We start from the raw sequence: 15,597 nt of genomic DNA on the forward strand, positions 1-15,597 counted from the left end.
TGATCTCTCTGCAGGGAGGCCCTGCCTGTGGGGTCTCAGGTGACCAGGAAGGCCTCCTAGAACAGTGGGCCGTTTCTCTTACCGTCAGGGTGGAAATACCTTCTGATATTTATGTTTCAGAGCAAATGCTATGTACTGAGGGCCTCTCTTCAAAGTGCAAATTTCCAAATTCCCATGGGGTCTTTATCAGAGCAGAAACTGTGCCCATGATCCTTGGCTCAAATTTCTCCTCCTCATATGGGGAGGCTGAACCACTTGGCCACGGTCCCTCCATCCCAGCTGGGACCATGGTTTAGCCACAGAGATTAGCACACAGGGCTTCGGGAGGATTTATTTGTTTATCTTTCTGGGTTTTGTTCTGAATACAAAAGCTGCACAAGCTACACGCTTGTAGTTAAGAAAAATTAAATACTACAGAAATGCATATATGAGGTCCCCCCCTCAATTTATAACCACAACCATCTTTTAGGGAGGGTGGATGCCACTAAATGGGAAGTTTCTTCATTAACAGACCCTGTGGATGGGCTTGTGTTGCAGGTTTGGGAATCAAAGCTACGAAGAGCTGTCTGGCTAGCAGACAGAGAAGAATGTGGCATTCCTGGGGTACTCCAGGAAAGAGAAGGGAGCAGAGTGCCAAGTGCTGTGTGGGGTGAAGGCCAGCAAGGAAGCCCCCTTGGGGGTATCATCAGGACTGGGAAGAAGGTCCAATAAGTAGTTTTAGGTAACCTGCTGTGAAATGCAGTTATGTGTGGCCCTTTCTAGTGATTCCCAAATTTGCAATTTGTCTTTCATGAAAGGGCTTTCTGTTTTTGTGGAAACTGAAGAGGGGGCTGAGTGTCAGGTTTAGGATGATGTGGGGTGGACAGAGCCTGCACACGCACACGTGGGAGTCCCCAGGCCAGGATGGCACAAGCCCGCAAGAGCTGCCCCAAAACTCCGACGGGTGGGGACCAGAGCCAGGTTCCAGCTGGTACCAGAGGCCCCAGCTGACATGGGGTTATGTGTAGAAAGTATAAGTTCTCCAAATTCCATCTCTCAGAAATCAATGTCATTAAGGGTTTAGAACATGTTCTTTCAGAGTTTAGCTAGGCATATACGAATTTATATATATTATTATTACAGAAATGAGACCATGCTTTACATGCTGTTTTGCATCTTGCCTTTTGTAATTTAGCAACAAATCCTACGCATTCTTCCTGAGTCAAAAAACATAGGTCAGGGCCGGCCCCGTGGCTTAGTGGTTAAGTGCACGCGCTCCGCTACTGGCGGCCCAGGTTCGGCTCCCGGCCGTGCACGGACACACCGCTTCTCCGGCCATGCTGAGGCCGCGTCCCACATACAGCAACTAGAGGGATGTGCAGCTATGGCATACAACTATCTACTGGGGCTTTGGGGGAAAAAAACTAAATAAATAAAATTATAAAAAAAAAAAAAACATAGGTCAATTTCACTTTTTAATGCCTACTAAGTACAGGTGTGCCTCATTTTATGGACCCCATCTCCTATCAATGGACATTAGGGCTGTTGTAATTTTTCACTATTATAAACTATGCTGTAGTAATTGTCCCTTCCATATGTACATCACTGTACACTTGTGTGAGTTTTTCTGTAGGATAGACTCCTAAGAGTAGATTTGCTGGCTCCAAAAATATGCACATTTAAATACTCTTAAACAATGCCAAAGCTCCTAAAATTACTAAACACTTTAGAGCCACTGTCAATTACTCTGAGATCAAATAATATCATCAGGGATTCTATTTTCCTCATTGTCTGTGAAGTCAAATATAACCAACGAGCATCATTCATTCATTCTCTCATTTGACCAACATTTGCTGAATGTTCACTATGTGGGCACTAGCCAGGCACATACTTCTCTGCCAAGATTAGCCTTACATTTATAGAACTAAGTGGTTGCACTACTGCTAATTCATGGCAAAAACCTGTCAAGATTATACAATGCTCTGCAAGCTAAATAGAAATGTAACCACCAGTGACCACGAAACACAAGTGACATGTGGGCCCCGCCCCAACATGATATTCCAAAGTCCCAGAGATAAAAATCATTTATAAAGATAGAAGACAATCAGCTATAGAAACCGTGACACCTAAATTTTGGTTCCTTCTATAACATCATAAACATTACAAATCTTTCACTTAAAAAAATGAAGATTTGTTAGAGCAGCCTACCCCAACCACACTTTGGCTGTGTTTTGCCTGACTGTAGCGCTCTGCACAAGATGGGAGGATGGGAACGGTTAGGAATTCTTTGGGGAGGGTTATAGTCTGTATAATTTGGCTTCAATTTACCACACTGAGTAGATTCAAATCCCCAAGGCAGTTAAAATGATGTAAGAAAAATACAAATAATGTATAGCCTTTGGACGGCTGGTTTGAATCTCTGTGTCTGAGTCTTGTAAGTAACCAAGTGTTAAAATACTCTATTAGCTAGGCATGCTTTTTCATACAACTTCTTGGGGGAGGGGGAACAGCTGCATCTTAATAGGAAATGTTTCATTAACCACGACAAAGCCTGGATTTAAAAGTTTCAAAGCCCTGAAAACATTTTTATTAAAATCACTATAAATCTGACATGAAAACAAGAGATCAAAAAGTTCTCTCTGTGCAGCTTCAGATATAAACGAACTCACCAACTAACAATGTTTGCACACTGATGTGGCCACATCTGGATCAGAGGCCTTCAGAAAACATCTCCAAAGAATAAATGTATTTTTTAAGTGGATTAAAAACCCTGGAGACCAAGGGATTTATGAAGACACTGAGTAGGCCACTGAAACCTCTTTTCTCAGCAGTGGGGGGAGATGGGTACAACAGCCAGTGAAAACCTTATAATGACCATTTTAATTTCTTTTTGTTTTTATGTTTGTAAATAATGCTCAATGTCACCTTATAACATTTGTCGCAGACTTAACATTTTTTTCTGTGTACCTTTTACTCATCTGATAGGTTGTTAAGCTTTATTATTTTTCGCCAGTGATAGGATAACTGAGTGGCCCTTAAGTGATTACACTTCCCTACCTCTTCAGGAAGCAGAACAAGACTGGTCCCTCCCTCTTTCTTTAGCACTTTGTATGGCAGGTGGGTGATGGTCGCAAAGGCTAAATCCCCAGAATTCCCTTATCAACAAAGCAGGACTGCAGAGAAGGACACAGGTATATGAGCCCAGGGTTTAACATCAAGAATCCTGAACGAGAAGAGTGCCATCAGTTTGATGACTTTCGGTCATTTATGTAAAGCACCTTTAACAGATGAATCAAGAAAATAAACTGATTTTAGAAAGCGTATTGTGAACAAAGAACCCTGAGATCAGAGAAACACTCATCTAAAGGCCTTTTATAATCACACAGCCAGAGATGAGGATATGATGATGGAGACAATAATATTGGATGATGTTTTTCAAACATTTAACATGTGCCACATACTGTACTAAATAGACACTCATTTAATCTTCACAATAATTCCAGGAGGTGGGTAATACTATTTTCCCCATTTTATAGATGAGGAAACTGAGACTTGGAGAGGGCCAGAAACTTGACCAAGTCTCACAGCTGGCAAGTGGTTACAGGATTCAAACCCGGAGCCACCTGACCCAGGAGCCTGTGCTCCTAGTCGCTACACGGCCCTGCCTCCCTAGCAGGACAGCTTGGATCTGCAGCCATCAGAGAGGCCCCTGAACACTCACAGGAAATGTGAGATGCATGGCCCATGATGGCATTTTGGTGACTTTCATATGAACATGAACCTCAGACACCTGCAGGCAGCAACTGAGTCTGTGTGGCATCGTGGAGGAGGGCCCTCTCCCCGGCTAGATTACTGAGGAAGGGGCACCTCAGTTCCAAGGGCCTCCCCATGAAGTGAGCGTGCCTGGGACTTGCTTCAGAATAACCCCTGGGGTGGGGAGAAAATTGGAGGGTCTGGACGTAACAGGAGTTGATCACTGTTGAACTGACTGATGGGCACACAGAGTTCATTTTTTCTACTTTTGTGTATGTTTGGAATTTTCCAAAATACAAAGTTAAAATGGGTAAAAGAAGGGCTACCCCACCAACCTCTTAAAAAGAACATACCATTTTGACAGGAAATACTGAAGTTAGAAGAAGCACTCCATTGAGTAAGTACCTACTCTGTGTGACAATGGCTGGGGCACTCAGACTGTTGTCCTTTAGTCCTCGTGACAATTCTATAAGTTTGGAGCTGTTTCCACCTTCATCTTACAGAGGAGGACACAGGAACTCAGACTATAGTTGAAACGACCTGCCAAGTGAGTGGCTAGGCATTGCACCCAGGTCAGCCAGATTCTGAGTCCCCACACTTCCCACCAACATATGCTTTCCTACCCGTCTTTGATCTGGAAGTGCTAGGCATTATGCTAGCTACCCAGAGAAGATGGGTATTAATTTAAGAAAAACGTTTGGCTAAAAAAGAGAGAGGAAGGGGCCAGCCCTGTGGCGTAGTGGTTAAGTTCAGCACACTCCATCAGCCTGGGTTCGTGGGTTCAGATCCCTGGCGCAGACCTACACCACTCAGACAAGCAAGTTTTTGACTTCAGCAACTCTATGGCCAGTTGTGCCAATCACTGAAGGAAGCAACACTAGAGGTGGACCAGGTTTAATTGGTGTGTGGGTAAGAAGAAAAGATGAGTTCAGTTTTTGATAGGTTGAGTTTGTTATTCCACTGGACAGCGAAGATATACTGAGGAACACCATGAGGAACAGAGATATGTATTTGAGAGTCATCGACATGGGAGTAGATAAGATCACCTGGGGAGGGTGTGTAGAATGAGGATGAGCTAGGTTCCTGAAGATACTACTGTTCAGGGGAGGAACAGAGAGAAGAACCTGTAGAGGAGACTGAGGAGGAGCCCCAGAAGTATAAAGAAGAACAGATATACGGGGGGGTGGGGACGACAGACAAGTGTCAGGTCATGGAGGCCAAGAAAAGGGTGTGTTTCAGGAAGTAGGGACCAAAGATCAAAACATACTATGAAAGTACAACGATTAAAATATTGTTGAACCAAGAAAATTTGAAGATCTAATTGGCTTTGTCGGCCACGCTGTGGCGGCAACCCACATACAAAATAGAAGAAGACTGGCACAGATGTCAGCTCAGGGTGAATCTTCCCCAAGCAAAAAAAGAGGAAGATTGGCAGTGGATGTTAGCTCAGGGCGAATCTTCCCCAGCAAAAAAAAAAAAAAAAAAAAAGGGAGAAGAAGACAATAATGAAGACAATATGCAGTGGAAGGGGAAACCCAGTAAGAGGTCTAAGGCAACGTTTCTAAATGAAATGAGAAAAAGATCCATACTCAATCCCGTTTGGGAATGCTATACTGCACGTCATATATCCCTCACTTTGAGATCCCTAATGTCCAGGAACATTTTAAAGCCTCTGAACAGTGGACCCATTTTTTTCCTACGCAGAATTTCATTTGGAGACCACTCCTCCTGGCTCCGAGTCCTCATGGTCAAGGTGGCTGATGTGCATCAGACTCCAGGTGGGGGAAGTGTCCAGCCCTGGCCGACTGGAGCAAGCATGCCCTGATGGCAGTGACAAGGAGGCTGGGGGCAGTGGCTGGGGCTCTGGGAAGAAGGCAGAACTCCTGCCTCTGGGGCTGTACCTGCTGACTCAGGCTGGGGACTCACTGGAGAAAGAAGGCAACACAGAGGAATGTGAGCCCAGGGAGAAGATCGCTTCCTGAAGACATAGTTTGAGGAACTAGATTAGGTTACAGAGGACATGACCTCTACCTCTGGACTTGGAATTCTGTGAACCAAAAACTGGTTGACTTAGGTTTCTGTAACTTGTAACCAAAGAAGAGTCTTGACTAATAATCCTATTTAACTTTGTTGAGTCCTCGTTCCTCGAACTTGTGGCCCTGGTAAACACCCTGCCGGGCCAGTGTTCTAAAAGCAGGGGTTCACCACCTGGCTGCACATCAGAATGACCCCGGGAGAGGGAAAAAGGCAGACTCCCAGGGTCGGTATTTGGAGATTCTAATTGGCTAGATTTGGGGCGGGGCCCAGGAATCTGATTTTTTGGTAAATGCTCCAGGTAATTCTGATACAGCTTGCCAATTTGGGAACCAATGTTCAAAGGAACACTTTTATGTGGGTTGTACAAACTTTCTTGGTAGTTGCTTCCATTTCTGGCCATGTACTTTGACAAAATGCACATTGGTCAGAAGACCTTTTGAGGAGCTTAAAAGAATCCCTGGTGTTTTTAAGAAACTCATTCAAGACTCAGCACGGGTTTATGGGCTCTGATAGCTCATTTCTCCAGATGCTATTTGGAGAATAAAAGTCACCTTCCAGTCATACCTGGAGACCACTAAAACAAGTGATTCTGGGTAGGCCACTGAAGCCAAGAGAAGTGACTGCGACCACAGCTTTTTTTTTTTTTTAATAATTTTATTTATTTATTTATTTATTTTTTTCCCCAAAGCCCCAGTAGATAGTTGTATGTCATAGCTGCACATCCTTCTAGTTGCTGTATGTGGGACGCAGCCTCAGCATGGCCGGAGAAGCGGTGCGTTGGTGCGCGCCCGGGATCCGAACCCGGGCCGCCAGCAGCAGAGCGTGCACTTAACCGCTAAGCCACGGGGCCGGCCCCACCACAGCTTATATCACTAAAATGTGCTCAGTCACCTAAAGTGAACATCAAGTCTTAGCTGGGTTTCAGAAGTTATGTATGCTTAATGGCAGGCTATAAATGCTACATTTTTGGAAAGCTGTTTGGCACAAGGTCTTAAAGTTCATATTCTTTGACCCAGTAATTCTATTTCTAGGACTCTGACCCAGGAAAATAATCAGAGAAGTATGCAAAAATCATACAGAGATCCTCATCATAGCCATGTCTCTGACGGCCAAAATAATTCAGACAACATATGTGTCCGTCAACTGGAGAATGGTTCAATTAAGTATACAGCCTATACAAAGCATGTTTTCTATATTAAACTAAAAAGCTTCTGCACAGCAAAAGAAATGATCAGCAAAACAAAAAAGCAACCTACGGAATGGGAGAAAATATTTGCAAACCCCATATCTAATATGGGATTAATATCCAAAACATATAAGGAACTCATATAACTCAACAGCAAAAAAAAAAATAACTCATTTAAAATATGGGCAAAAGACCTGAACAGACATTTTTCTAAAGAAGATATTCAAATGGCCAATGAGTACATGAAAAGGTGCTCAACATCACTAATCATCAGGGAAATGCAAATCAAAACCACAATGAGATATCACCTCACACCTATTAGAATGGCTATTATCAAAAAGATAAGAGAAAACAAGTGCTGGTGAGGATGTGGAGAAAAGGGAACACTTGTGCAGTGTTGGTGGGGATGCACAAAGAAAATGTGGGGTTTGGAATGGAATATTATTGGAATATTATTCAGCTATAAAAAGAAGGAAATCTTGCCATTTGTGACAACATAGATGAAACTAGACAACATTATGCTAAGTGAAATAAGTCACACAAAGAAAGACAAATACTGTATGATCTCACTTATATGTAGAATCTTAAAAAACCAAACTCATAGAAACTGAAAACAGATTGGTGGTTGCCAAGGGTGGGGGTGGGGAGTGGGAGAAATGGGTGAAAGTGGTAAAAGAATACAAACTTCCCATTATAAGATAAACAAGTCCTAGGGATGTAATGTACAGCATGGTGACTACAGTTAACAATACAGTACTGCGTATTTGAAAGTTGCTAACATAGTAGATTTTTCAAGTTCTCACCACAAACAAAAAAATTATAACTATGAGAGGTAATGGATATGTTAACTAACCTTATTGTGGTAACCATTTTGAAATATTTACATATATAAAATCACTACATTGTATACCTTAAACTTACACAATGTTATATGTCAATTATATCTCAATATAGCTGGGAGAAAAAAGCATATTGTCAAGGAATTTTCACCACATGCTCACAAAACAACAGTTACTGAGAATGTTGATATACATATATACATACATACAAACACACACACATATATACATATACACACATATATACACACATATATATATATATACACATACTCTGGAAAATGTTGATATATATACTGATATATACCTATACTGTATGCACCATATAATGTCAATTCTTTGTTTAAAAATATAGATATATCGGCTTAGCAGTTAAGTGCGCGTGTTCCACTACTGGCGGCCCGGGTTCGGATTCCGGGTGCGCACCGACACACCGCTTCTCCAGCCATGCTGAGGCCGCGTCCCATGTACAGCAACTAGAAGTATTTGCAACTATGACATACAACTATCTACTGGGGCTTTGGGGGTGGGGGGAAAGGAGGAGGATTGGCAATAGATGTTGGCTCAGAGCCGGTCTTCCTCAGCAAAAAGAGGAGGATTAGCACGGATGTTAGCTCAGGGCTGATCTTCCTCACACACACACACACACACACACACACAAAAATATATATATATATAGATATATCTATATCCATATATAAAACAATAGAAGGAAGTCCACCAAAATGTTAACAGTTATTATCTCTGAGTAATTTCTATTTTCTTCTTTAGAGTTCTATTTTCTAAATCAGAAAAAGTTACACAATTAAGATACATCTTTTAGAAATCATGTTTTCAGAGAATTGTTAATAAAATAGAAAATGCTTATGCTATAATATCAAGTGAAAATATAGGATAAAAACATATATTCAACATGGCACCAATTAGTTTTTAAAAATTATATATATATATCTCCACAAAATCCAGGAAGATTCTAGTAACTGTTAAGTCTGTGTAGTGAGATTATCTAAGTATTTTTCTTCATTCCACTTGTGTATCTTTTCCAAACTTTCTACAATGAGAATGTGTTAACATTTCAAGTCAGAAAGAAAACCCAGTCGATGCCATTTTAAACCACCGCATCTATGAGGAACAGTTTCCCTGGAGTGCCTCTGGCCCCTGCTCGGAGACCCGTTTTGTGAGGTCACAAGGAGTGACTACATCTTCTGAGCTCCACAGCCCAGGATGAGCACCCGCCTCCCAGAGGCACCATTCACGCAGGCCAGGTTAACAGCAGCCATACAGTAAAACAGTCATAACAGCAAGCAAGCACTGAGCTCTTCCTATGCATCTGGCGCTGTGCCAAGGACTTCACAGGCATCACCTCTGTGAATCCTATGAGGCTGGTCCTGACCCAGCGAGAGGCAGTCTGTCTAATTCCAAAACCCACCCTCTTACCAACACTAAACTTTGGTAAGGAATATGTCTTTCAGGAATATCTTTATGGTGAGTCTGTTTCTAGCCAGCCTTGGTGGTCTAGTGCTTAAGATTTGGCATTCCAACCACCACGACCCAAGTTCATTTCCGAGTCAGGGAACCACACCACCCATCTGTCGGTTTTCACACTGTGGCGTCTGCATGTTGCTGCGATGCTGAAAGCTGTGCCACTGGGATTTCAAATACCAGCAGGGTCGCCCATGGCAGACAGGTTTCAGAAGAGATTCCAGACTAAGACAGACTAGGAAGAAGGACCCAGCCACGCACTTCTGAAAAAATTGGCCATGAAAACCCTGAGAATAGCAGCGGAGCACCGTCTGAGAAAGTGCTGGAAAATGAGAGATGGCACAAAAAGATAAGGCAGGTTCCGCTCTGCTGTCTGCAGGGGCGCTAGGAGTCGGAATCTGCTCGACAGCACTAACAACAGAAGTCTGTCTCTCAGGAGTACATCTGCTATGCCCAAAACCTTCTTTCTGTTTCATTTATGTAAGAAGAATGTTAAATTTTTACTTTGACCTATAATTACTGTTCCCAGAGGTGGTTTTTACAAATAACACATCCCACTGCTGTTCTTGTTTTCCTTCTACGTACCTCTTCTTCCGATGGGTAAAAGCCAATTGCTCTCATGACAAAAGGAAGCTCCGACAAGTGAATGTGTTCCGACACCTTTCTGGTCTCCATTATATCGATACCTTGACTACGGAGCTGGGAATAGTAAAAATAGTCTTCCAGCTCCTATGTGGAAATAAAATGGAAACACAATATGCATTTTGGCTTAAGTCTGAAGCATCCATTAAGACTTCAAGGACATTTCCTAGAAAGTACATTTTGAGCTCAGTGGGGAAAGAGCTTTGGAAAAAACCAAGAGGCTTAACCCCGGGCACATTTGTTTTACAAACTTAACTAGATGTTACCAGGAAGTGTTTACTCGGAGGACAATTACCCTGTAGAATTTTCCTTCCCTGCCACCAGACACCAGACCATAGAACGGGGTCAAGTCTTCGCCCCCAAGAGAAACTGCTGCCTCCAGGGCACTAGAACAATAACAGAAACATGACTGTTAGAAAGCACTCGTGCGCAAACACGCTCAGCTGGGAGGGTGCCTGGCACTGCGGACATCTGAAGGGTGTTGTAGCACAGACGCAACTAGGGTCTCTGTAAGCTTGTTAAGAAAATTCCCTCCAAAATGAAGCTGAAGATGGAAATTTCAGTTTCAAGTGTGGAACCCGGTAGGACAGGGCACCCCCCTTAATGACGGTGGTATTCTCTCGTGGATGACGGGGCAGGTGCTTGGCAATCTGTCTGCAATCTTTGGGGAGCGTGTCTCTCCTGAGGGAGGGAGGGCAGGCAGGCTCCTGCATGCTGAAATCACAACCCTCCCCAGCAGAGGGGCTCTACCCGTCACTTTAGATCTGCACGTGACCAGAGCCAGAAGAATGGGATGTGGTACGGGGGACTGCCAACACTAATTGCTTCCATAAAAACTCCGGAGGCCACAAGGGACTCCTGCCAGTCAGATAAAAATAACCCTCTGCTCTCTAACACTGGGTCAGATTTTCCAAAAATAGCCCTTTAAATGGTAAGAAAATCTACTTTTTGTATGAGACTGACTTTGCCTCATACCAAATGCTAATAATATGAAATCATTATAATAATCCACTAACTGGATTTCTGCTAATCAGGCCATTAGCCTCTTTGTGGGATTATTAAAACACACTTCAATGTAGACCACAGCGGGGAAGTGGTTAAGTATCCAGAATCTGGAGTCAAAGGGACACGTGTGCGAGTCCCGGCTCTGTCACTTGCAAGAGCTGTGATCATGGACAAGTAACTTAACCTCCCTGGGCCTCAGTTTCCTCGTCTGTAAAATGGAAATAATTTCAGGGTCTGACTCACAGGGTTGTTGTGAGAATGAAATAAGTGAATGCACAGAAAGGATTTGACACAAAGGTGTTTATTTTCCTCCTGTGATGAATGTTTGTTGAGGTGTGGGGTTGAATCAGAAAGACCTGGATGTGAATCTCAGCCCCACCACTTACTCCATTGCTTGGGCGGGTCATTTAACCCCTCGGAGCTAGTTTCCAGATCTGTGCAATGGGGATACCAACAGTCCCTATCTCACAGGCTGGCTGTGAGGGAGAAATCAGACAACACAGGGAAGGCACTCGGTCAGGGCCTGGCGCAGAGAAGGCTCAGTCCAAGGCGGGTAGGGTTATTATTACTGTTGAACTGGGTATTGATATGCGCCTACACCTCTCTTAAAAGAGGCAGCCACAAAACTGTCCTTGGTCTTCTTGTCGGGGCCCTGCACAAGCAGGCTGCGTTAGGGTCTGTGGGAGCTGGAGTATTCTTCAGGTGGGCCTGGGGTCCAGGTGGACCTGAGGCCTGTCTCCAGCAGGCCCCAGTCTTCTCCCAGCTCTTGGCTACGATATTAGCCATTGAGGCAGGTGTTCAGCTGAGAGGGCTCCCTCTCTGTGGCCTCCAGGCCAGCCCAGGCCCAATGCTATCAGGCTCTGTGGGCAGTGAGGCCACTTTTAGCCATGTGGTTCTGGAGCAGGGCCAGGTAAAGGCCAGAAGTGACACGGAGGAGCCTGTCACCACCAGGAATGCCTGAGGGGACAGGTTTACAAGAGCTCCGGATTCTCCGGGAACAGCCCTCCAGTGGTCAGGACTATACTACATCCCCTCCTTCCTGGCCACTGTCAACTGACTCGACAGAGCCAGAGGGACAGGACTGGGGTTGTCCAACCAGAGCTGGGGAAAGAGACTCACTCTCTCTGTGGTGAGAGCTACAGTTTTTGCAATTTGGGGACTATCAGTGGCCACATTCCCATTGAGTGACAAAATCCAGTTGTGCAGAGAATGAAGCCAATAGCAGAGGCAAGCAGAGAGCAAGTGCCAAGGGCATCTGAGAGTGCACTGCCCCTGCTCTTCTGCAATGTGGTTACCCGAGATCTCGGTGACCTTCTCATAAATTCCCTTTTTGCCTAAGCTGGGTTTCTAACACTTGCAACAAAAAAAGAGGTCACTGGGGCACAAAAGGGAAGCACACTTATTGAAAACCTATTATGCGCCCAGAAATACATACAGTACTTCCAGGAAATGAGCTAAAGCTGGAGAAGAAGTGAGCACTGTAACTAGCACTAGTAAGTGCTCAGTAACTGCTCCCTAGGGGAAGAAGAGGAGGAGTAATAGTAATGGCAGAAATCATTACCCTCAAACAACTCTGAACTCAGCAATAATATTCCCATTTAACAGATGGAGAAACTGAGACTCAGAGAAGTTAAGGGACTTGCCTGAGGTCATCTAGCAAGTAGGTACAGAGGGTGGGATTCGAACCCAGGTCTTTCTGCTCTTGTCTGAGTAGGGCAGCAGGATTACAGGTGGGTGTAGACAAGGAGAAAAAAAGGGTGGCATACGAGCAAAGATGGGGAGAAGGGAGAATACGTGTGGAATGAGCTCCAGGGGAAAGAGGAAGGGATGGGGTCGCCCAGGGAAAAGTTCCATATGCTGCCACAATGGAATTTGGGCCTAGGAGTACATGGATTAAAATCATTGGAATATGTGAGGATTTATCGTCCTTATTTCACCCTACAACTCGCCATCAGTAGCTCTAGTAGGGAATTTTGTTTACTTGTTCAGGGTTTTTACATTTCTTCCCATTAGTGAAGCTACGAACATACTAAGACACCAGAAGCAGCAATGAAGTGCTAATTAGTTTATAATGATCCTTTGTCCCCACAACAGATTAAATCGAAATCTCAGAAGCCTGGACTCCGGCCAGGCACAGGAAAGCTATTGGAAAGCGAGTGCCTTTTTTTTTTTTTTTTTAATCTCTACCATTCCAGATCCCCAGCTGATGGAGAAGAGGACGAAAATAAAAAGGGAAGATTCTGTTCTCCCTCCAGGGTGTCGCTCGCCCCACCATTCCAGGCAACAGGCTAGATGTCAAGGAATCCAGGGGCTCATTCTGAGGACACGTTGGATTGGGAGGTGCTTTCAATGGGAGAGCTCACCTCCAGCTTCTAAACTCCCCAAATTCCCAAGATCTGCTCTCTCAGGTGAAGGCAGAGGTGAAGGTCAGAGTTGCAAACGCAATCTGAAACAACCATGGCTCCAAAGTGGGTTTACCTAGCTATTTTTGCTCCAATTCAGGTTCAGAGGAGAAACTTCTATGTCTGCTGTAAACGAAAGATGTGCACTCGGCAGATGGTAAGGGGTGTGCTTTCACTGGGAGCCATGAATCGAGTTTGCTCTTTAGGAAAGAAGGTGACTCTGAGCTGTTTCTACCAGCTACTCGATGTGACATTGCCAGGCAGAGGCCATCTGAGAGACGGGCTGGGAGAAGGCGGTCAGGGATGGGAACTGGCTGCCCTGCAGCAGCTCTCTGAATTTGGTTAGATAAGAGGATCGCTGGTGCTTGCCCCCTCTTCTAGTAAGAAAGATCCTGAACTCATAAGCAAATGCCTTTATAAGGAAGAAGAGAAGAACGGAAATCATTAATTTACTGAGCCCTTAGCTCTGTGCTGGGTGCTTTACATATATTAACCTACCGGATCCTTACAAAGATCCTATAAAGGTCCCTATTATTACCCCCATTTCACAGATGAGGAATCTAAAAATCAGAGACATTAAGAACCTTGCCCTAGGTCCCACAGCCAGCAGAGAGTAGGCTTCATATTCAAACCCATGTCTCTTTGACCCCAAAGTCCCTGTACTCTCTGATGCTTGACCATGGAATCCTCCAGCTGCGCCCTAGGTGGGGATTCTCTGCTCAAGGCCAGGGGTGAGAAGAGTAACCTGAAAATACATACTTCAAATAACACTCCTACTATTTCTGTAACTCACACTTCGGAGATTAGGGCTAGACCTTTCTAGCTGGTGTGGATTTGCGGACAACAGAGTGAGGAGTATTTAGGGGGCACAGGTGAACAGTGGAACCACACTGCCTCAACTGTGAACACCATCAGTCCCTGAGACGGAACAGTAACCTTCTGTCTGCACACTAATAAGAACAGATGTCATAGGGAGCAGCCTGAGGGCAAGGCCTGAGTCGTGGTCATCGCAGGCCTGGCACGGAGCCCGGTACGTGAAAAGGGTTGAACACCTGTCTGCTGCTGCTGAGTGAAAAGAAGGGGTCTGCACCTGATACCTTTCTCATGGGGCTAAGCTTCTCGCCCCATCATGTACCTTAAGTTGATTTCCCACTGCAGCACTGATCGGTCCTGTCCTCCTGCTGTGAAGGCATAGCGGCCGTCATAGGAAAGAGCCATTCCGGCTACCCCATTTGGGTGGCATATAATAGCAGATGTCTTATGTGGATTCCCATCAACCGGTAAGATCTGAAGTCCAACCTAGAAAGGAATATGTAATTGGATATTCAGACTCAGATAACTGGGCCCCAGGCTAGGCCTGGCACGTTCACATATTACCTCCAGATCTGTTTACTGGAAGGACGTGTGTCTGGAACCATTTCAGCGTGTGAGAGCGATGTTTCACAAGGCGGGGGGTTCACACACACTGACCCCTGCAGCGTGGTCCCATGGGAGAGAGAGACCAGGTTCCAGCAGGGACACAGAAAGGAAGCCTTTCTCCTGTTTTCATAGTCAGATGTCCAAGTTTTCCAGAATAATTCTGGCATCCTATGATTTTACGCTTTTCAATATAGATTATTTATTAAATGTACAACTAAGTGTAACTAATTTGTATGTCTTTATAAGATTTTTCCATGTAAATAAATCAGAAAGAAAAAATCCTTTGGTGGACCATATGTCTTCACTGAGGGTACAGAAAAGGCGTAACTCTGCTTGGAAATGCCTCCTGAGTCATTCTCACTCATTCATGGCAATTTTCAGTATCACTGTTGACCAGGATGGAAGTAGTTGGGCTTAGCTATGAAACCAAGCATGCTTGAGTCTTATAATACTTGGGACTGACTGCTGCTCAAAATACAGAGTCACCTTACAGAGGTAGACAGCAAAGGCTAATACCTTATCTCTGTTAATAAACACCAGGTAGCGTTTCTGCAGTTCCATAGTGGTTTTCACTGGGAGGATCTGCATCTGCTCAATGGGAGAACCATAAACTGGCCCAAGAAGTGTCTTTCTGCATGAGAAGAAAAGGAACTTTTTTTTAATTCCACTAATTGGAACGAAGGTTTTATCACTAGCACCTTTCATGATACCCTCTACATTTTAAATTCCGAACTTTCTGTCTTGTCACTCAGCGAAGCCCATCCGTAAGAACCTCTCACTCAACTGCTGCTAACAGCTGCCATAAATAAGGGGAAACAGCTCCAAACACAAATGCTCCAGGGAAGCTCTGTGA

General features: G+C 44.4%; 1 protein-coding gene across 1 annotated transcript in view; it reads right to left on the reverse strand.

Annotated features, from left to right (window-relative positions):
* The window catches only part of CFAP251 (cilia and flagella associated protein 251), a 65,121-nt gene that overhangs the window by 11,266 nt on the left and 38,258 nt on the right, over window positions 1-15,597 (reverse strand). The window contains exons 15-18 of the mRNA XM_058531367.1: window positions 15,261-15,375; window positions 14,461-14,624; window positions 10,214-10,304; window positions 9,862-10,005 (exon numbers count right to left, since the gene is read on the reverse strand). Coding sequence (XP_058387350.1) covers window positions 9,862-10,005; window positions 10,214-10,304; window positions 14,461-14,624; window positions 15,261-15,375 — 514 coding nt within the window. The remainder of the gene's footprint in view (window positions 1-9,861; window positions 10,006-10,213; window positions 10,305-14,460; window positions 14,625-15,260; window positions 15,376-15,597) is intronic.

This window comes from Diceros bicornis, chromosome 35 (genome assembly GCF_020826845.1).
Source record: "Diceros bicornis minor isolate mBicDic1 chromosome 35, mDicBic1.mat.cur, whole genome shotgun sequence".
NCBI lineage: Eukaryota > Metazoa > Chordata > Mammalia > Perissodactyla > Rhinocerotidae > Diceros > Diceros bicornis.